General features: G+C 34.7%; 2 protein-coding genes, 1 long non-coding RNA gene, 1 other non-coding gene and 1 pseudogene across 6 annotated transcripts; 1 reads left to right on the top strand and 4 right to left on the bottom strand.

The window, feature by feature from the left end:
- Positions 1-396: 396 nt before the first annotated feature.
- Positions 397-4,104, bottom strand: LOC105950606 (2-alkenal reductase (NADP(+)-dependent)-like). Its single transcript, XM_088821035.1, has 5 exons — positions 3,690-4,104; positions 2,530-2,707; positions 2,095-2,261; positions 1,858-1,940; positions 397-788 (listed from the first exon to the last, which is right to left on the bottom strand). Exons 1-5 carry the CDS (start codon positions 3,909-3,911, stop codon positions 410-412), a joined length of 1,029 nt encoding a protein of 342 aa, XP_088677161.1. The 5' UTR covers positions 3,912-4,104; the 3' UTR covers positions 397-409.
- Positions 4,105-5,376: 1,272 nt separating this feature from the next.
- On the bottom strand, positions 5,377-9,647 carry LOC105950604 (6,7,8-trihydroxycoumarin synthase-like; annotated as a pseudogene). The gene is made up of 3 exons (XR_016032317.1): positions 8,681-9,647; positions 7,914-7,998; positions 5,377-6,007 (listed from the first exon to the last, which is right to left on the bottom strand). The product of XR_016032317.1 is annotated as a 6,7,8-trihydroxycoumarin synthase-like (transcript).
- LOC105953786 (uncharacterized) lies at positions 6,274-7,597 on the top strand. The gene is made up of 2 exons (XR_016032318.1): positions 6,274-6,931; positions 7,017-7,597. It is a non-coding gene; the product is annotated as an uncharacterized LOC105953786 (transcript).
- A 2,503-nt stretch (positions 9,648-12,150) lies between the features above and the next one.
- LOC105950549 (cytochrome P450 71B9) lies at positions 12,151-13,013 on the bottom strand. The gene has a single exon (XM_012973916.2). It carries the CDS (start codon positions 12,759-12,761, stop codon positions 12,222-12,224), a length of 540 nt encoding a protein of 179 aa, XP_012829370.2. The 5' UTR covers positions 12,762-13,013; the 3' UTR covers positions 12,151-12,221.
- A 635-nt stretch (positions 13,014-13,648) lies between these two features.
- Positions 13,649-15,566, bottom strand: LOC148769798 (uncharacterized). Of its 2 annotated transcripts, XR_016032059.1 has the most exons (5): positions 15,236-15,566; positions 14,984-15,091; positions 14,799-14,890; positions 14,377-14,706; positions 13,649-13,918 (listed from the first exon to the last, which is right to left on the bottom strand). It is a non-coding gene; the product is annotated as an uncharacterized LOC148769798 (long non-coding RNA). The 2 variants fall into 2 exon arrangements; XR_016032058.1 differs by having other exon boundaries at positions 14,799-15,091.
- Positions 15,567-23,235: the final 7,669 nt, after the last annotated feature.

The raw sequence follows: 23,235 nt of genomic DNA on the forward strand, positions 1-23,235 counted from the left end.
GGTTTTTTTCGTAATTTAGCCATGCCTCCGGGGTGGCCATAATATGCCCTTACCTAAATTATACATCGAAGAACTATATTGAAATAAACTATGTAATCGACGGATGATAATGAGACAATGGTGACACCAGGAACTAAAGTGGGAGAAAATACTTAGACGGCGGATTATTAGTGAGATTTCGCCTTTATGATTTAATGAATTACATTCGTCAATAATAAGTTAAAAAAAAAATATAGGCAGAAAAAAAAAGTACAAAGTTTACTGTTCAAATAAATGAAGTTGCCAAAGACTACTCACAAAAACATGATACATACATAATATATATATATATATATATATATATATATATATATATATATATATATATATATATATATATATATATATATATATATATATATATATACATCTACTCACGAGCAACGACAACAACTTGCTTTCCGACATTACGCCCCGAGAATAGCCCCAATAGAGCTGATGGTGCATTTTCAAGGCCTTCAGCAAAGTCTTCGACGTAAGTAATATCTCCTTTCTTGATGTGAGGAAGAACCATCTCGATGAATTTTGGGTAAAGATGGTAATATTCCATGACGAGAAATCCTTCCATTTTTATCCTTTTCGATATGAGATTGAACAAGTTGTGGACCCCATCTGGCTGTGCCAGGCTGTACTGCGAGATCATCCCACACACTGCGATTCGGCCGTGGATTCTCATGTTGTTGAGTACCGCTTCGAGCATTTTTCCTCCCACGTTCTCGAAATAGATGTCGATTCCATCGGGGAAATACCTAAATAGATAAATGGGATTTAGACGTGATTAATTTTGATTAGGGGTTGAAATTGGAAAGATCAGATAAGAATTAGCACCCTCGGAAAAATTAGGCTAAAAAATAAGGTGGTGTGTGCAAAAACTTATTTTAAAGTAGGAGTTATGAATTATGAGGTGGTGTTTGCAAATGATTGTTTAAAAGCAGAAGTTAGTGATTGTGAGTTAAGTCAGTTTTAAGTGCTTATTTCTAAAAGTTGGGGGTGTTTGCAAATATTTCGGAAAATGAACTTAAATAGAAAAAAAATAGTTTAAAGCAAATTATTTTAAGAGAAGCAAAAGCAAAAATTGATTTTGCAAACACCTGAAACAGATTATGAGCAAAAAAGCTCATAATCACTTTCAAAAAGCGTTTGTAAACACCACCTTAAGCTAGTTTTAAGTGTTTATTTTTAAAAGTTAGGGGTGTTTGCAAATTTACTGGAAAATAAACTTAAATAGAAAATGCAGGTTCATGGGTGCTTAACAAATTATAGCTTAAAGTTCCTTATTTTAAGACAAGCAAAAGCAAAAGTTCATTTTGTAAACACTTAAAAATAAATTATGAGCAAAAAAAAGCTCATAATCTATTTGTAAAAGCTTTCGCAAACACCACATAATTCCAATTACGTTAAAAAATAAATAAAAAATGGTAAAATAAATTGGAAATCGGAATTTTGAAAATTGGAATGGAAAAACTTGTTCTAAAGTTTGATATTTTCGGATTGGAATCGACAGATTCAGAAATTCCAATTTTTTATTCGCCTAAAATATCAAATACATAACAATATTCGTATTATAAGTGTAACCGCAAAGGCATTGCTCGAGTGGTATCGGGTGGGGAGGGTAATATTAAGGTTGAGGGTTCAATACCCTAAAAAATATTACAAACATAATTTTCAGATTAAAATTGAATTTTCGGATTTTTTTTCGAAAATTAAATCGAAAAGTTTCGGATTGGAAATCGGAAATTTTATTCCAATTTCCACCCCCAATTTTGATTTTGTTATTGGATTTGAAAGAAGCAAATTACTGAGATTCGAAGAACTCACCTCTTCAAAGCTACATTGTAATCCGACTCTTCTTTGTAGTTAAATGCGTTATCAAAGCCAAATTTGTTCTTCAACAGATCAACCTTCATTGAAATAAATGAATAGAAGTTAATAAACGGAACCGGATACAAAAATAAACTAAAAACTTTCATTTAATATGAAGACATCATAATTATGGATCAAATAAAATGAAGTGTAGAAAAACATTAATATTGTCGACATAATTACGACACTAACCTTGTCTTTGGACCCAGCACTTCCAACGACATAACATCCCATTAACTTTGCAAATTGACCGACGAGTTGACCGACAGCTCCCGACGCAGCGGAAATGAAAACGGTTTCTCCCTTTTTCGGAGTGCAAAGCTCGAAAAATCCAGCATAAGCCGTCATACCAGCCATACCTAAAACAAAAAAAAACGAATCCCGTTGAACTCAGCTATAAATTGACATACGGATATCGACAATGGAACTCAGTTTTCATTTTATTTTGTAAAATCGATTAATTTAAAAAAAAATCAATTTTTTTGGTAAAATCAATTAATTAAAAAAAAAATCATTTTTTTGGTAAAATCGATGTCAATGGTAATTAGTGAAAAGTGCAATGAATAAGCAAAGATGAATTGAGCAACGTTTCATTTATCTCGTTGAAAGGGCAATGTAGTAATTTACCAAGAAGTCCGGTATAGTAAGAGAGAGGAACGTCTTTGTGTTGGATTTTAAAGCAAGTGGTCAAATTGGTAATAAGGGTGTACTCTTCCCATCCAACGAAGCCCCAAAGAAGGTCGTCTTTCTCGTAGTCCGGATGAGAAGATTCCATTACTCTCGAAACTCCATATCCAATAATAGGCTGTCTCACACGAAACAATGCATAACAAGGTTAGCAAATAGTACAAAGATGATCGCACGAAAACTTTCTATTGTTCGGTTTTTTAAAGTGATCGAAAAAGGTACTCCCGAATAATTTAGCCTACGCACACATAGACCCTTTATCGACCCCCTTGCTTGTAGAGTATGTTATTCGATTAAAAAGAGTAAATTCATGACATAATTATGCATATCCTCCGCTTCGAACATTCGTTACATCAACCAAACGATACGAACATGATATTTACGGAAAACATGTCATCGTTTAACAACACATTATCATTTACGGGAAAAATACAGATTTCATCTCTCAAGTTTGCACCAATTTCAGATTTGGTCCCCCGTGTTCATAAAAAAACACATTTGGACCCTCATGTTTCAAAAATCCAACAATTTTAGTTATTTCCGTCAATTTTCCATTAAAACTAATGGAATCAAGCGTGTTCGCATCACTGCCTTAACTAACGGACTAACGATCAATTGACGAAAATGACAAAAAATGTGAAATTATTGAAATATAGGGGACCAAATGCGTTTTTTGTGAACATGGGGATTAAATGTGAAATAGTTACAAACTTTAGAGATGAAAACTGTAAATTTTCCATCATTTATGGAAAAAGTTGCACACTAAAATAACAGCTGATCGCAAAAATATTGGAGATATTAATATTAAATAATACATTTTGCTAACAACTTTATCTATTGGTTCAAACCCGAAACCCGAAACCCGAAACCCGAAACTCGAACCCGAAACCCGAAACCCGAAACCCGAAATATTGGTTCAGATGGTCATTCAACGTGGTATCAGCGTCGGGCCAAATGAACGGTTATGATTGAGTTCGAATCCCACGGCCACCCATTTTAAATATTTCATTCCACCCACAAGAAAAGAAAAGAACAAACCCACCAGAATTTTTAGAGAGAGAAACAACTCAGGATTTTAGAGAGAGAGAGAAACAACTTACAGCGCCTAGGTTAAGCGAATCGACGTAATGGCCATCGAGTTTCTTCATACGGCCAAGCATATAAGGATCGCACGACAAGTACAGATTCTTCACCAAAACGGCGTCGTTGCATCCTTCTGGAATTTTCAGCTCAATCGTTGAGCTTTTCAGCTCCATATCAGATTCCTTTGGAGAACCATTCACGTAGCTTTTCAAAATCACCTGCTTATTATTACTCCCCATTTCTACTGATTTTTTTTTCTGGTTTTTTTTTCTCTCTCTCTTTTCAGTGCGTGTTTGTGCGTTTTTTTTTCTTTCTTGAACGATGGGTTTGAATTAAATGAAATTGGTGTGAGAATCAATTTATAGGGTGATCATTTGAAAGTGGGAAATCGTCAATGCATTCAACGGAAGTGTAAATTGGAAGCTTTTGTCGCTCATATTTGACTTTTCTTGATTCTTCTCTTGTTGACCGACCGACTTTTATTTTCATAAAAATAGGGTAAATTACTACTACACCCCTGATGTATGCTAAAATAACTTTAAGGTCCTTGTGGTATTTATTGCTAATTACAGCCACACCCATGAAACAATTATCTGAGCCACGATTTCATGTCCTGGGGACCGATATGCATTATATTTGTTTCCATCGGGGCCGTTAATGCTAGCTACCACAGACAAAAATTTATAAATCTTATATAAAACAATAAGGATTTTAGAAATACTAGGAGAGCCATGTCACCCTCTAGCTCTATGTTGTCTCCACCACTGCTGAAAACTATGGAATAACTTATTCAATGCATTATTCTGTTAGAGTTTCTAACAATGTGTCAGGGGTGATTGTAATTACCGATACTATATGGACTTTAAAGTTTTTTTAGTGTATCCCAGGGGTGTAGGTGTAATTTACCCTAAAAATATTTGTTATGTTTATTTTTTTATAGCAATTTAAAAGCAGAAATTATTGATTGTGAGTTAAGTTAGTTTTGAGTGTTTATTTCTAAAAGTTGGGGGTGTTTGCAAGTTTACTGAAAAATAAACTTAAACAAAAGACAGGGTCGTAGGTGCTTAACAAAATTATAGCTTAAAGTTGTTTATTTTAAGAATAATGGAACTAAAAGTTTACTTTTCAAACATTTAAAAATAAATTATGAAAAAAAAGAAACTTATAATCAATTTATAAAAGTTTTTGGCTTTTGCAAACATCACCTTAGAAGTAGGAGAAGTTTCCAAAGTGTGTACGTAAAAGAGTTGACCAGTTAGTTGGTGGGAGAGGGACCATTAAATGATAGTTTTGTTGATTTTTCTTCCCAAAAAACATTAGTTGCAAAGGAAAGAGCAATGTCATTGTACAAAATTAATATCACCACAAAAATCTTTGGGCACTTATAGAATTATATAAAATTGTGTGGCGATGAATTGTCTTTCTAGAAAATACAAATTATTATTTTCACCAAATACAAGCTAATACGAATATCTAAACAATATACACTAGAACCTCGATAAATTAATACTCGATAAATTAATAACCTCGATTAAATAATAGTTTCTCTCGAGCTTGACTTGGTGAAAACATATTAAATTATTAACTCGATAATTTAATAATTCGCTAAATTAATAGAATTTTCCTAGTTTCGACTGTATGAATTTATATGTATGAATTTATAGAGGTTTAACTGTACATTTAAACCTCAATGAATTAATGCAGTGAGTACAAGCAAAATTCTATTAACTAGCAAAATACTAAATCATGGAACTAATAATTGAGTACATTTTCACTGAAACTCGACGAGAAGAAATTATTATTTAATCGAGGTTATTAATTTATCGAAGTTCTACTGTATTTCGTTGGTACGAGGCGAAGTGCATTTTTCTTATGCATCGTAACTCCAGGCAAAACATCTGTATCAATATCTTGTGCTCGAATCCCAGACGGCAACTCCCAGTCGAAAGAGTACAAAAGATTCGCAACGGTGAGCTCCACATTCGCAAGACCCATATACATCCCGGGGCAGATTCTCCGACCCGACCCGAATGGAATCACCCCAAAATCATGCCCGGTAATGTCGATATTGCTATTCAAGAATCTCTCGGGCAAGAATTCAAATGGATTTTCCCAATACTCGGGATCTCGTGCAATCGCCCACGCGTTAATATAAACCAATGTTTTCGGTTGAATTTCGTATCCCTCGAGATTGCATTTCTCGATTGTTTGTCTAGGTACAATCGGAAAGTCTCGTTTATAACCGCTTTTAGGTAGGGAAGCTTTGGCAAATCGTCTTCGTCTACTCTACCCTTTTCGCCTACCGAATTTCTGATCTCCGATTGAACTTTTTGCATAACATTATGAGTAAAAAGCAGTTTGCCCCCTAAACTAAGGGCCGATTTGCACTTTACCTCCTAAACAAAAAAAATTTGCACGTTTTTACCTAAACTCGTTAATTCGTTGCACGGTGCCCCCTAAACTCAATTTTCAGGCAATTTTGACCGGAATGTTAAAACATGTGCTTTGCACGTGAGATTTTGAGGGGTAAATTCGCCCATTCACTTGCATCTTTAATATTAATTACAAATACATATTAAAAAAAAAAGAAAAAAAAGACAAAAAAAAAAGAAAAAAAAAACAGAAAAAAGAAAAACCCAACAGAGCACATAACCCAACCTTTCTTCCCCAAAACCCACGAGACCATCACCCACCTTTCTTCCCAAAACCCAATCCATGTCTGCACCAAAAAAATCTCAAACAATAATTTAAAAAAATTCCAAAATTTTTCGACGACCACCACTCCTCCTTCTTCCAAGGATATAGCTTCGTCCGCGAGCCAGGTAACATTCTCCGGCGAAAAAATAACAGCACCATCGATCTCCGATAATTGGTGCACTACATCTCCTCGGCGGCCAAGATTCAGTTAAATAAAATGTCTTCAAATCCTATTTTGCTCATAGATCCATAGAAGATGGGGATGGGGTTAGGATCTTTGACGTCGGAGGAGCAGCGGCGGAGATGGTGATTTCTTAAATAGAAAAATTGCGGAGATCTTTTTTTACTGCTATGGTCGAACACTCGGTCGGCAAACGAAGGAGGAAATGGGGAAAGTAATGGCGGCGGCGGGTTGGAAATAGTTTAGAGGTGGAAATGATGATTTGCCGGGGTGGGGTTGATGGTCGGTGGTTGCGAGAGAGTGGAAAAAACCAATTGGGTTATGCACGAATATCGATTGGAGGGCAAGCATTCTTTGCAAAATCTCCCCAAAACTGCTAATGTATATTCCCCTGTTTTCCCCTGTTTTTTTTTATTTTGTTGTTTGCTGATGATTGTTTTTTTTTTTTTTCTTATTAAATTTTCAGAATGAATGGGTGATATGCAGAATATTTAAGAAGAGTAGTGATGGGAAAATAGTGCCTATATCAGGGTTTGCAAGGAATAGAAACTGCGGGGTCGATTCAGAGGCGGCGTCCGATTTGCCTCAGCTGATGGATTTTTCGTCTGACGAAAATCATACAAGAACCACTTGTGCACGTGCTGCTGAGGGATCTCACGTGACCTGCTTCTCCAATCCGATGGAGGACCCACGAGATATAACACCGTTCGATGACTTCAGTTCTTCATCTTCTTCGAGAAACTTCCGTTTCTCGCCTTTTCCGTTTGTTCTACCTCAGAATTCTGTTTCCTCGATAGCAAAAGCTTTTCTAATACGAAGCGAAACGGTGATGGGGAATTCTCGCAGGATATTTGCCTTATGAAGTGGGATAATTAATATAAATTCAGTGTCGAATGTTTTCTTTTAGTAAATGCAGATTGTATGTTTCTGTATAGGTTTTCGTTTATGTACTCGTTTACGTATGTCCGATATTTCGACGAAGAACTGTCGAAGTTTGCAATTAAAGATTCTTGCTAAATCTATGGAATCAACTTTTTTAAATTTTAATTTTCTTTTAATTTGTTCAATGTTTAATGTGAGTATTAATATGGGTTATATTTGGAGGGAAAATTGGACAAAGGGGAGAGGAAAAGGGGGGAAATACAGCCCTAGGTTAGTTTTTAAGTGATGAGACGGTTTTACCCTTAGAAAAATCACGTGAAATGCACATGTGTGGGATTCCGGCAAAAATGCCCGGAATATTCCCTTTTTAAGGCACCGTGCAACGAAAACCGTAGTTTAGGTAAAAACGTGCAAAAAAATTTTGTTTGGGGGGTAAAGTGCAAAACGGGCTATAGTTTAGGGGGTAAACTGCTTTTTACTCTAACATTATTTGGTGCTTTCATTAAAGCTGTCATGGTCCACACCGTCGCCGCTGCACTCGTATCCGTTGCAGCTATGAATATATCCTAGAGAGAGAAAACAATAAATGTATACGTAGAGTAATTGTTGTAAGATAAACATTTATATTTTATATAGAGCTTATTGCATTTATTACCCATGTGATAATCACAACTGTGCGTTTTCCCCCGGTCATAAAATCCCCAGTCATAATTTTTTTTATAGCAACAATTCCCTTTATTTATTTTTAGACAGCATAAAGACCTGAAAGTACCCAGGGTTTTGCAAAAAACCAGGGGGCCAAATTGAAGTTTTGGAAAACTTAATCAAATAAGTCAGGGGACTGAATTGTAATTTTCTGAAAAATACATAATGTTTATATAATATTATGCATTTCAATATTTCATGTTTTTTTGCAAGTACCAAATATTGCTTTATAAATATCTATAATTTAATAAATTTAAATGAAAGAAAATGCAAAAAATATATATTAAAAGAAAAAAAAAACTTGTTAAAAAGGAAAAAGAAAAAAAGAAAAGATGCCGGGGGCAATTTTGTCATTTCATGCAGAGCCCGAGTGAGACGCATGATTTGCAAGGAGGGAGGGTTTTCACGTTTGACTAATGAATACAGGGGGTATTTGCTATTTTTTTTTTTATGAGGGGGAAAACATTTAATTGCAATTTTCACATGGATAGTAAATGCAATAAGTGCATACTATGTATATAAACAAAATAATATTGAACATACCGTTAGGACTGCTTTGATGTTGTCCCAGCTGAGTTCAACAGAAGATGACTTTTCTTCTTTAAGTTGGATTAATGTATCAAGAATATCATAATCCTCCTCCTTCTTTTTTGCCCTCGTCGGATCAAGAAGACGCTCGTCGATAATCTCCTGATAAAACGAATCCAAGTTCTCGAAAGTTTTATCGAGCCGATTAATCAATCCCGTCATTTTATCAACCCAACCAAACATAGGAAAGTAATCCGACACAAAGAAAGCAACCAACGTGGCTTGAGCATCATGCAGAAGCTCGTCGAACCTTCGAATCTCGGACCCTTTTTCGTAATTATAATAATGCTTGCCGAAAGCTATCCTGCATATCAAGTTGCTGCTAAGAGCCATTGACACCTCACTCAAGTCAACGGCTTGACTCGAAGAAGCGAAATCCGAAATCTTTTCGACTACGCGATAGATTTCATCTTCTCGAATGGGGCGAAAGGATTGGCTCTTTTTAAGGCTAAAGAGATGAATGGTTGTGATTTTTCGAAGCTCCCTCCAGTACTCGCCGTACGGTGAAAACACAATGTCCGCGCAGTTGTACGTGATTTTCCGACTCCCTGTGGATTCCGGCCGACTCGAAAACGCCAAATCTTGTTTTTTTAGTGCTTGTTTTGCTAATTTGGCTGAAGAAATCACAATTAGTGGGATGGATCCCAATTTCATGTGGATAAGTGGGCCATATTTTTTGGAGAGTTGCCATAGATAAATATGTGGATCTTTGGCTGCACCAATTTGATGGAGGTTTCCGATCAAGGGTAGCGGCGCTGGACCTGGTGGAACTAGGGTTTTGATTGAGTTTTTGTTTTTTAGGAGAAGGTAAATAATCAAGATTATTGGAAGAGAGATTGATAATAGAAGAATATTCATTGTTGATTTGTGAAGGTTGGTGTGTTATTTCTAGATATGCCTAGCTATTTATCATACTTGTTAGGACAAAATGTAGTTGTCCACTATAAATTTTTCATTTTCGCACATTCCCCCTTAAAAATTGAAAAATTGGATAACCCCCTTTAATATTATTTTGGATGTACTTCAATTTTTGCGCTGCATATGGTGAAACAAATAAAACATTTGAAATGGACAACGTGCAGAAAAAATAATGTTTTAAGGGCAAGATGCAACAAAAATAACATTTAAAGGAACAACATGAAACAAAAACACTCAATTCCAGTAAATAATCCATCGGAATTTTTACTATCGGGATAATATACAATAAGAATAACGTTTTGAAGGGGTATTAACATTTCCAAATTTTAAGAGTAAAGTACGAAAATTAGAAATTTATAAGGGGAGACGTGCAATTTGCCCTACTTGTTATACATACATAAGTTTATTTATATAGATATGAAATAAATATTTAAAAATAATTGCGCAGATATTTATACACCTTATATATTTAATGTGGATAGGAATGGGACGTGTGGCCAAGATACGGACGTGCACATATGCCGGTCTACACGTAATTTCATGCTCGTCACATGACGATGCTGGTAATTTATTACACGTGACTTAAATTTTTCAGGAAGTGGTAGAGACAATAAAGAGCCAACTATGGGTGATTTTAAGAAGTGTTGGAGAGCCATGCAATCCCCTAATTGTATAGGAATAACAAATCCAATGCATCCAATTAGATTTTCTAACTATGTTTCAAGGGGTGACAGTAATTATCGATACCGCAGGGATCTTAAAGTTATTTAAGCATACCTTAGAGGTGTGGTTGCAATATACCCTAAATTTTATCTGCATATGAATTCATCTCCACCAAATAAATTGGACAGCTCAAATAAAGCCCCATCAACTTCAATAGATATGTGTATGTATGGTTGGGAATACTCCAATATCAATACATCTAAGGTAAACATGTCAATAATCAATTATATTGACTATTGTGTCACGATAAATCATATTCTCTCTCAATTACGTTTGTCGGTAACCCTCTTGTGTTATGGAAAATTTCTGTCAAATCTCCATTTATTTATTTTTTCTTGCGTAAAACCTCCTTATGTTTTATATTTACTTTGCACGAAATCCTCTTTTCCGTTATAAGTTAACGTCGTTAACTACAAAGGGAATTTTATGCATTTTTTTCATAGCAGAGGGGAATTTAGTGCATATTTTCTACAATACAAGGGGATTTATGCAGAATTAATTTATTCTTTTAAATTTCATATTATTTTCTTAAATTACGTCAGAACACATTTATTCAGTTACAATATGTAAAATAGAAATTTATTCAACTTAATTTTAATATTTTGAATTAATAGATGTATTCGACTTAATTTAAGAAAATAATTTGAAATTTAAATGGATACATTTATTTTGTGGGTTAAATAACATGAAGTAGAAGCATACTTCTATCTAAACAAGGCCAATTGTCTCCTAAAAGATAAGGCGGTCCTCACCCATGAAACCAAACAGCGATGGGTGGACCCCACATTTTATCTAAATTGGTAAGCTCGCCATTTTGTCTTATTTGTTATATCCGAATAAGGAATTTTAATAATTATACATTTTGTCCAACAAAATATATAAACCATACAAATTTATATAAGCTCCAAAAAAAAAAAAAATTATGAGTGTGTAGGATACATGTCAATAATCAAGTATATTGTCAAACGATCTTAATTATAAAAAAAATAACTATAAGTTATAAAATTAAAAATCTTTTATTTAATTGTATTTGCATTATTAGAGTGAGAGAAAAAAAAATGTAATGGTGATTACCTGGACAGGACAATCTTGGTTATTCATAAAATAGTTATGGTCGATAATAATCGGAACGATGTTTCGATAACTAAATGTTTCGTGCAAACCCAATGCTGGGCCTGGCCCGTGTTTTTATCCGCGGCCCATTATCCAGCCCGTTAAAATTTGAATTTATCAATTTCACATACTCACATTTTTCGACACCATCTTCAATAAAATCTCGACCCAAAATCCCTATACTGATTTTTTTTAAATGAAATTAATGCAAGTTTTATGATATATGCAATTAGTATTGAAAAAATACAAATAAGATTCAGGGCAATTTTTTTTTTTTTTTTTTTCTGACTCCGTGTCCCGGGCCACACTGTATTTTCTCCAACCACAAATTTCTAGTCCCGGACCCGATTGAAATACAATCATCGCCTGTTTTAATGATGATATTTGTGATACTAATGTTAGTCGGAACAAAATTAAACAAACACCATAATATATATATAGTGACTGATTACACATTTGGTTCTCCATGTTCACAAAAAAACACACTTGGTCCCTCATCTTTCAGTAATTTAACATTTTTTGTCATTTCCGTCAATTTATCGTTAATTCGCCGATTAAGGAAATGATGGACATATACTTGATTCTGTTAGTATTAACGAAAAGTTGACGGAAATGACTAAAAGTGTTGAATTTTTAAAACACGAGGGACTAAATGTGAAAACAGTGCTAACTTGAAGGATGAAAATCGTATTTTATCCATTTTTTATTTAATAAGATTACACAACACAACCACACATATATATTAGCCATGGACAACCTTGGCAACAAGGCAAAGTGCATTTTTCTTATGCATTGTCATTCCGGGAAGCTCGTCGAAATCGATATCGCCTTCCTTCATTCCCAGGGGCAATTCCCAATCGAATTTGTACAAAAGATTTGCGAACGCAAGCTCAACTTTCGCCAACCCTAACGACATCCCGGGGCATTGTCGACGCCCTATCCCGAACGGAATCACCTCCGGGTTCCTTCCCTTGACGTCTATGTCGTTCTCCAAGAATCTCTCCGGGATGAAATCGTTCGGGTTTTTCCAAACCGCGGGGTCTCTTCCAATAGCCCATGCATTGAAGTACACCAAAGTCCCGGCTTCAATTTCATAACCGTATATAAGGCATTTCTTAATCGTCTCTCTCGGGACTAGAAGTGGACCGGGTGGATATAACCGGAAACTCTCCTTCATAACTGCCCGGAAATAGGGAAGTTTCGCAATGTCATCTTCGTCGACAAAATCTTTCTTTCGGCCTCGTAATAAATATTGCCTTATCTCTCCTTGCACTTTCTTCATGATCAAAGGGTTCTTTACGAGGGCAGTTAGTGCCCAAACTAAAACAATTGAAGTTATATCTGTTCCGGCGGCTATTATATTCTGCAACGAAGGAAAATTAAAAAACAGTGTTCTCTGAGATCTCGAGGGATGAAGAAAATGATTTAATATTTATCAAAATATTTTGGAATATGTGTGTGTATATCAGGAGCGAGTCGACTCTTAGGCAAGGGTGGACTCAAGTCCGCGCTTAATTAATTTCTTTTACACTATATTATATCTATATATTTTTTTAGTCTACCTAATATCTATATTAATGTAAGAAAGTCCTAAATTTTTCTCTTTTCTTATCCAATTTTCAAAAAAACTTCTAATTTTGTAAAAAAAAGTGCTAATTTTTCTCAGAGGCGCTGTCCCCGAACCCCCGAAAAATAATTAGTCCACCCTGTAACTAGATCTTCTCGACCACATGCATATGTAAAGCAGTATTGTCCACAAAATAGTACGCAATCTGTGTGTTTATTCTTGAATGACATTTCACATCAATACCTATTTGCGCCAATTAAAATTCAACACTTATTTTTTATTCGTTAAAGTTGTTTTTGCAATTTTTTTTTTCATAAAAGTAGTAGTTTGTGATTTTGAGGGGAAATTTATGGGGACAATTTGCTAAATTATAAAACTTTTGCTTTTTTTTTTTTTTTAATTTAATCTTTTTTATCACTTTTTGACGTTACACTCTTATTTTATTTTTATATTTTTTATCCCGCAACCCCCGAACTTATATTCAGTCCTCGTGCAATACCATGCAAAGCACACGAGAGATGAAAACTACGCTACTTTAAGTATTTAACCATGTATATATGACGTGGTCGACCTAGAAACCTGTTTGAGGAGAAAATTCGAACTCGTATTAAATGAGACCGCGCTCACTTGCTTCACCGACTTGGTTACCCCTTAGAAAAGGCAACTTTTTGTATACTCATATGCTCGCCAGTCATATATGAATGGTTTAAAAATATGCTACGAGTAAATATAAGCGTAAATAGCACTTAATTCCCTGTGGTTACAAGTTTCTGCAGCTGACCCTCTTGTGTTTGTAATATCAACGCATAACCCCTTTTGGTTGATAGAGGTAGTGTTCGTTAGTTTTTTTTGTCAAACTTCAACTGGTTCATCTGCAAAAATTAAAGGGAGAATGTAAGCACAAGAGGGTCATCCGCAAAATATGGTATTTTGACGTTTACACGCAAAATTAATTTTGACAGAAAAACTAACGGAAGCTACCCCTATCAACCATAAGAGGATATTACGAGCACAAGGGAGGCATCTACAAAAACTTATAACCAGGGGCGGCAAATGCTATTTACCCTAACTATAAATAGTTAAAGAAGTTCTAAAGCACAGTGTTTTCGAAAATAACTCAATTAGTTATTTAATTAGTCACCAAACGATAGAAACGAAATATTCGTCACCAAACTCCAACTATATAATGAACATTGTATATGCCCTCCCAAGAATCCTAAACAAGCAAATTAAAGAAGATGTTGCCACTAATAAATCTTGTTCTTTTAGCCCTACACATAATATTCGTCATCCTCTATAATTTCCAAAAACATGCAACGAAGCCGCGTACCGAAAAACACAACCCACCCGGGCCACGAGGGTTGCCCTTAATTGGGAATTTGCATCAATTTGATGGCCAAAACCTCCACAAGTACCTATATCACCTCTCCAAGCAATACAGTCCACTCATGTCGATGAAATTTGGATGCAGACCGGTGCTCGTGATTTCGTCGTCAAATGTGGTGTCAGAAATCATGAAATCCCATGATGTCGTATTTTCCGGGAGGCCGGCTCTCGTTAGCCTCCAGAGGTTGTCCTACAACGGCCTCGACGTTGCGTTTTCGTCGTATAACGACACGTGGAGGGAAATGAGAAAGATTTCCAATATTAATATTGCAAACTGAAGAGAAAAAATACAATCAAAGACGACGAAACCAATGAAAAAAAATACAGCTAGGAATCAAATAAAAATATGTACAACAAAAAACTCACATATACATAATAATAGACTTCTTCAAATGATGCCTCAATGCAATAAACCAATCTTTCCGCTAAAATTTATAATTCTGTTCCAAATCGGCTGCCTTTGAATAAGGAGAACAAACAATTAACTTTCCCTCAAATTAAATGATACATTGATATTGATATATCTTGTCCTGCAATTTAAAATCAAGTACCTGGGATATGAAATTATCATAATTCTATATGACTGCAAACAAATGACATCGACCTCACACGAGGATGGACAACTGTCAATAGTTTCTCCGACAAATTCTATGAGAAGCCTGATTTCAAGAAACGAATACAATAAAATCAATTCAATTCATTTTGAGAACAAAATATTAAAGAAATTGAATTTAAGCGGAGGAGATAAAACGACCCAATCAATTGTAGATCTCAATTTACAGACCGGAACACATATACTTTACCTGAAACGATGGAGAGGCTGGCGGTGGTAGAGGCGACTATGAAACGCTGGCCGATAGGGGTGGAGACGAAAGCCGGAGCAAGATAAAAGAGATAGTGGGTCTCAGTTAGGGTTTCAAATAAATGCGTGAATAAGAAAAGGAAAATGAAAGAGGAAAAGAAAAGGAAAAAAGGAAAAAGAGGGAAAGTAAAATAAGAAGAGTGAAAATAGAAAAGGAAAATAAGGGGAAAAAGAACAAGAGTCAAAGCAAAACGAGAAGAGGGAAATTAAAAGTCTTTAAACTTTGGTTGGATAAAATTTGAATAAATTTTACAAGGTGCGAATGCAGGTTGTAGTACGTGATAAATAATGACAACACACGACGTGTGTTGTAAATAGTGTATAATTTGACAAGATGCGGATGAACTTTGTGGTATGTAAATTTAATAACAGGCAAAATTGGAATGTTGTAATATATATTCAACTGTCGTTAAGAACAACACGCATTAAACGCGCATTGTAATACATGATAAATAACAACATACTTTTGTCGCACCTTGTTAAACATATGTTGTTGAAAGTCGTTTTTCTTGTAGTGCTAGATAATGGAATGTTCTTTTAAATATATTTTGATTAGTGCTTAGAACAAACTATTTTTCTTATGATATTTAAGTGGATAAATTACAATCACCCCTGAGGTATGGTCAAATTATGAAAACCTCCCTTTTACTTGGGTAATTACAACGACCCCTCAACTGTAAATCTTCTTACACGTCCACCCTTGCGGTGTAAAATTTAGTGAAATCGTCTAGATTATATGAAATATTCTAAATTTTGTACCCGTTTTATCCCGTTCGAGCTCCACATTTTGAAGTTAGATGATCATAAGATGTATTTTTTGGTTTGTATATATCGGATTGTGGTGCATTAGAAACTGTATTTTTGCACAAAACGAGTACAAACTAGAGAACATTCAATGAAATCTAAAAGATTATTTTGCATTTGACACTATAAGAATAAACGTGTAAAAAGATTCATAGTTGAGGAGAATTGTTGTAATTATCTAAACATAAGAGTATTTTTCGTAATTTAACCATACCTCAGGAGTTGGTTATAGTTTACCCTATTTAATTAACACAATTATAAAAATAAATTAGTTTATAAAAAACAATATCTAGATAGACTGCGGCTGCTAGGATTAGAAAACACTGTAGATTTCTAATGTAAAATAAAACCTAATTATATTCTAATAAACCTTAGAAATCAATAACAAAATACATGGTGCATCTATGATTGGACTAGCCAGCTAATATCAATTAGGTAATGAAAGATACTGAATTAATACTTAACAAAAAACCATGCATATAGATCTACTTTTGGACATGCATTATGTGGCACGTAGTTTGGCACCATTGCTCTTCGCCATTCAGTTTGTATCTTCTAAGTTCTCGTTTGATTGCTAAGATAGGATTAATGTAGATAAAATAACACTCTTCAGTGGCGAGTTCATGAATTTGTTAAAGATTGGATTTAAATTTGCCAGGGTTAAGAGCAGCGGCCCCAGAAAGTTTTTTAGGATTTTATTTTGTGACAAAATTAGAAAATAGGGAAAAAAAATTAGGGCTTTTATTTTGTATTAATTTGAATTTTCGGTAGACTAATTAATAAAAATTGGGTGGACTAAATAAATATATATGTATACATAGGATAAATTATCAATTAAGGGTGAACTATAAAAAAAATAAACTATTAATTATAAGGTGTTTGTTATTAAATTTTGGATTTCTTTTCTCCCAATAGATTAATAGTGTTTGATTTCGATTTTCATTACATCACTGCAATTATTTTTAAATGACTGAATTACCTCTCTTATTATACATAATTTTGTTCTTATATTATTTTATTTATATAATTTTAATTAATATTTTTTTTGAGAAAAATATTAATCTTACATTCAGTTGATCATAATTACATATTCAAATAGGGAAAATAACAGTTCACCCCCTCGAAATTTTAGGTTTTAGCACTAAACCCCCTATAAATATAAAAAATAGAACTTTCCTCTTCGAAATATATAATTAGTTGCACGTTGCCCCAATAGCCAACTTTTAAATAGAAACCGGGTATCTAAGAGGGGCAGTTTTATATATCATTGACGGACATAATTGTTATTTTATATCTATCCACCATCTTCTTTGGCCATGGTTCACTGGCCGGAACGGGCATAGCGGACTCGGAACGGAGGCCACCACGACAAAGTTCCGGCATTTAATTCATTTATATAAGTAGAGCAAATTACGACCAACCCCTGAGTTATGGTGAAATTACGAACCCCCCCCCCCCCCCCCCCCCTCAACTATGTATTAGCTACAAAAATACCCCTTCAGAGATAAATTTAGGAATGCTAAATCGGTAAAACCGAACTGAAATTTTGGTACGCCAACATTTCATACCGTTTAACGAACTGAATATACGATTTGGTTTGATAAATAACCGAATTACATTAGAACACTTTTTTTATATCACCTGACTTCTTATTACTGGAAAACCAATAGTTGACAGTTAAGAAAATCCATCGGATTTTTGTTTGCAACTTTTGGGGTATGGCGGACAAAAGGACGTCAACATGATTTGCATCAATTGAGACCCTTATTTGGATGTCCTAGAAGATGTCGATGATGAGACTCTGGATCGACATGCTAGAGTGTATTTGTTGCATATAACAGGCTATACATACATCCATTGCATTGCAATAGATTTACTGTGCCGGTGATGTTTGTTCGTTTACTTTCTGATTTGGTAAATGTTGATTCATATGCATGAGCGCCGGTTTGCTGGCAAATATACATCATACTTTGACGAAAGAGGTGAAGACTCTTGCAACACCCTTTCTGCCATTGCATGTATGTTATTTTCGACTTTTTTTCTTATTCTACTTATTCAATTTGTATTTCTTGATGGTCCCGGATAAATGATCACCAGCTATATATATATATATATATATATATATATATATATATATATATATATATATATATATATATATATATATATATATATATATATATATATATATATATTTATATATTTATTATTGTTCCTATTCTTCATATTCTTAGGAAAGCCAGTTTCTTGATTATTTCTTAGGAAAGAAATGGCATTATCAGGCAATATAAGTAGTCTAGATATTCTTTTTGTACACATTCTTTTATACTGTTTCTTTAGTACTTGTAAGAAGTCAAGATGTATACAGATTGGAATTTGTTGATCCAATTTATTATTTTGTATAAAGTGAGGTTTTCACAAATTGTTCTGGGTTTCTTTCGACATTTTATGTATATCCAAACATTCTAAATCATCAGTTCAGTATATTAAGTTATATCATGAAAGTGAAGAATTAGTTATTACAATTAACATAGTTTGTTCAAACCATTATTACATGAAGGTTTCAAGTCTTTTTCTGCTGCTGCAACTTTGATCTCTTAATTTTTTAAATTTTATAACATATTTTTGCTATGATTCAATTTTTTGGCCTAACTACCTATTATCACGTGCTCTGAGATGAAATCCCTACATCTTTCCCACTTGTGATTAGTTGGACAAAGCTCATGAAAAGAAGATGTAGAGACACCTCGAATCCCATGGACATAGAGGAGCTATTGGGAACTATGGAATAGGTTTTCCTTCTTTTATTTTTAACTATTTTTTCTTCTTTTTGTACTATGTTTGATATATTTTTATCGCTATTTTCATACATTCGGTCTCTAGTAAAACTTGGAAATATTCTTAGAACTTAGCACATCTAATTAATTACAATCATAAACTTTGCCCATTCCGTTTCATCATCACTTGAATTTTTTTTCCTTCTAATACGACAGGTTGAATTTGTTGTTGAGCCATATGTTGAAGCTACAAAGACGGTACCTCGTCATTTGAAAAGATAAATTTGGATGTTTGACGTCGACGTACCTCTCATATGTGGCAACAAATTGTGGTCTCATATCGGCATTAAGGATGTAGTTGTGCATATGAGAAGTGTTGAGACAATCAACTTAAGGAAAATATTTAAGACAATGGAGGGTGATCCAAGAAACTGGTTGCAGTACTATAGCCCCATAGTAGAGAAGTGGAGGAAGATACAAGATGACGTGCAAAGATGCTTCAATATCCCTGCACCATCTGATCCTCCTGCTGTCTTTCTTCTGATACAAGGTAGTTTCTTTCAAACTTTTACATTCGAGTTCGGTTTGAATGACATGTTCTGATAATTTGTTTCTAGCTTTTCACCTGCCGCAGCTCTTCGCCATCTCTTAGGCCTCATTCACTGATTGCTCCTCTTCCAACAGAAGTTGATCTTTCACATCCACGTCGGTATCCAAGCCGAGAGCGTAAACCGATGAGAACCGGTCCCGGAGCTGTGAACCGGCCCGTTGACCAGTGAACCGGTCCCGGAACTGTGAACCGGCCCGTGTACCTCGGGTCGGGCCCGGTTCTAGAAATAGGTTCACCCGAATTAAAAAAAAAACTGAAAAAAGTTGAACCGGCCCGGTGAACCGGCCGTTATTTGTTCTTTTTTGAATTACGACAAAGATTAAAAAAAAAAAATAACGGCCGGTTCACCGGGCCAGTTCGCTGGGCCGGTTCAGCTTTTTTAAGCTTTTTTCAGTTTTTTTTTTTTTTTTTTAATTTGGGTGAACCTATTTCTAGAACCGGGCCCGACCCGAGGTACACGGACCGGTTCACAGTTCCGGGACCGGTTCACTGGTCAACGGGCCGGTTCCGGGCCGAAAACCGACCCATGGCCTTGTCTACTTTAACGTCTTCCTCCCACATGTGTTTCTCGAGATCATACTCCACCTTTTGTCTTTTGGTATCTTGGTTGTACATACAAGTTGAACAGAAAAATATATAAGCCAAAACAAAAGTAGTCATTGTTTATACAGACTTGAATGTTATCTCTGTCAAACATAAATACTTAAACAAAATGACCACCTCGTCGTTGATTTGTAGTTGGATATGCTTAGTCATCCTTTCTCATCGGTTTACGCTCTCGGCTTGGATACCGATGTGGATGTGGAAGATCAACTTCTGTTGGAAGAGGAGCAATCAGTGAATGAGGCCTAAGAGATGGCGAAGAGCTGCGGCAGGTGAAAAGCTAGAAACAAATTATCAGAACATGTCATTCAAACCGAACTCGAATGTAAAAGTTTGAAAGAAACTACCTTGTATCAAAAGAAAGACAGCAGGAGGATCAGATGGTGCAGGGATATTGAAGCATCTTTGCACGTCATCTTGTATCTTCCTCCACTTCTCTACTATGGGGCTATAGTACTGCAACCAGTTTCTTGGATCACCCTCCATTGTCTTAAATATTTTCCTTAAGTTGATTGTCTCAGCACTTCTCATATGCACAACTACATCCTTAATGCCGATATGAGACCACAATTTGTTGCCACATATGAGAGGTACGTCGACGTCAAACATCCAAATTTATCTTTTCAAATGACGAGGTACCGTCTTTGTAGCTTCAACATATGGCTCAACAACAAATTCAACATGTCTTATTAGAAGGAAAAAAAATTCAAGTGATGATGAAACGGAATGTATGAAACGGAATGGGCAAAGTTTATGATTATAATTAATTAGATGTGCTAAGTTCTAAGAATATTTCCAAGTTTTACTAGAGAACGAATGTATGAAAATAGCGATAAATATATCAAACATAGTACAAAAAGAAGAAAAAATAGTTAAAAATAAAAGAAGGAAAACCTCTTCCATAGGTCCCAATAGCTCCTCTATGTCCATAAGATTCGAGGTGTTTCTACATCTTTTCATGAGCTTTGTCCAACTGTTCACAAGTGGGAAAGATGTAGGGATTTCATCTCAGAACACGTGATAATAGGTAGATAGGCCAGAAAAATGAATCATAGAAAAAATATGTTATAAAATGTAAAAAATTAAGAGATCAAAATTGCAGCAGCAGAAAAAGACTTGAAACCTTCATGTAATAATGGTTTCAACAAACTATGTTAATTGTAATAACTAATTCTTCACTTTCATGATATAACTTAATATAATGAACTGATGATTTAGAATGTTTGGATATACATAAAATGTCGAAAGAAACCCAGAACAATTTGTGAAAACCTCACTTTATACAAAATAATAAATTGGATCAACAAATTTCAATCTGTATACATCTTGACTTCTTACAAGTACTAAAGAAACAGTATAAAAGAATGTGTACAAAAAGAATATCTAGACTACTTATATTGCCTGATAATGCTATTTCTTTCCTAAGAAATAATCAAGAAACTGGCTTTCCTAAGAATATGAAGAATAGGAACAATAATAAATATATAAACAACGATTTTATTACAAGTATATATTTATATATATAGCTGGTGACCATTTATCCGGGACCATCAAGAAATACAAATAATAAATTGAATAAGTAGAATAAGAGAAAAAGTCGAAAATAACATACATGCAATGGCAGAAGGGGTGCTGCAAGAGTCTTCACCTTTTTCGTCAAAGTATGATGTTTATTTGCCAGCAAACCGGCGCCCATGCATATGAATCAACATTTACCAAATCTGAAAGTAAACGAACAAACATCACCGGCACAGTAAATCTATTGCAATGCAATGGATGTATGTATAGCCTGTTATATGCAACAAATACACTCTAGCATGTCGATCCAGAGTCTCATCATCGACATCTTCTAGGACATCCAAATAAGGGTCTCAATTGATGCAAATCATGTTGACGTCCTTTTGTCCGCCATACCCCAAAAGTTGCAAACAAAAATCCGATGGATTTTCTTAACTGTCAACTATTGGTTTTCCAGTAATAAGAAGTCAGGTGATATAAAAAAAGTGTTCTAATGTAATTCGGTTATTTATCAAACCAAATCGTATATTCAGTTCGTTAAACGGTATGAAATGTTGGCGTACCAAAATTTCAGTTCGGTTTTACCGATTTAGCATTCCTAAATTTATCTCTGAAGGGGTATTTTTGTAGCTAATACATAGTTGAGGGGGGGGGGGGGGGGGGGGGGGGGGGTTCGTAATTTCACCATAACTCAGGGGTTGGTCGTAATTTGCTCTACTTATATAAATGAATTAAATGCCGGAACTTTGTCGTGGTGGCCTCCGTTCCGAGTCCGCTATGCCCGTTCCGGCCAGTGAACCATGGCCAAAGAAGATGGTGGATAGATATAAAATAACAATTATGTCCGTCAATGATATATAAAACTGCCCCTCTTAGATACCCGGTTTCTATTCAAAAGTTTGTTATTGGGGCAACATGCAACTAATTATATATTTCGAAGAGGAAAGTTCTATTTTTTTATATTTATAGGGGGTTTAGAGCTAAAACCTAAAATTTCGAGGGGGTGAACTGTTATTTTCCCTATTTGAATATGTAATTATGATCAACTGGATGTAAGATTAGTATTTTTCTCCAAAAAAAAAAATATTAATTAAAATTATATAAATAAAATAGTATAAGAGCAAAATTATGTATAATAAGAGAGGTAATTCAGTCATTCAAAAATAATTGCAGTGATGTAAAGAAAATCGAACATCAAACACTATTAATCTATAGGAAGAAAAGAAATCCAAAATTTAATATCAAACACCTTATAATTAATAGCTTAATTCTTTTATAGGGAGTGTCAGAGGCGAGTCCACCCTTAATTGATAATTTCTCCCATGTATTATACATATATATTTATTTAGTCCACCCAATTTTTATTAATTAGTCTACCGAAAATTCAAATTAATGCAAAATAAAAGCCCTAATTTCTTTTCCCTATTTTCTGATTTTGTCACATAATAAAATCCTAAAAAATTTCTGGGGCCGCTGCCCTATACCACGGCAAATTTAAACCCACTCTTTAACAAATTCACTGAAGAGTGTTATTTTATCTAGATTAATCCTATCTTAGCAATCAAACGAGATGTTAGAAGATACAAACTGAATGGCGATCGAAGAGCAATGGTGCCAAACCGGCCGGGT

Source organism: Erythranthe guttata, chromosome 7 (assembly GCF_056151865.1).
Source record: "Erythranthe guttata isolate IM_541 chromosome 7, IM_541, whole genome shotgun sequence".
In the NCBI taxonomy this organism is placed as follows: domain Eukaryota; kingdom Viridiplantae; phylum Streptophyta; class Magnoliopsida; order Lamiales; family Phrymaceae; genus Erythranthe; species Erythranthe guttata.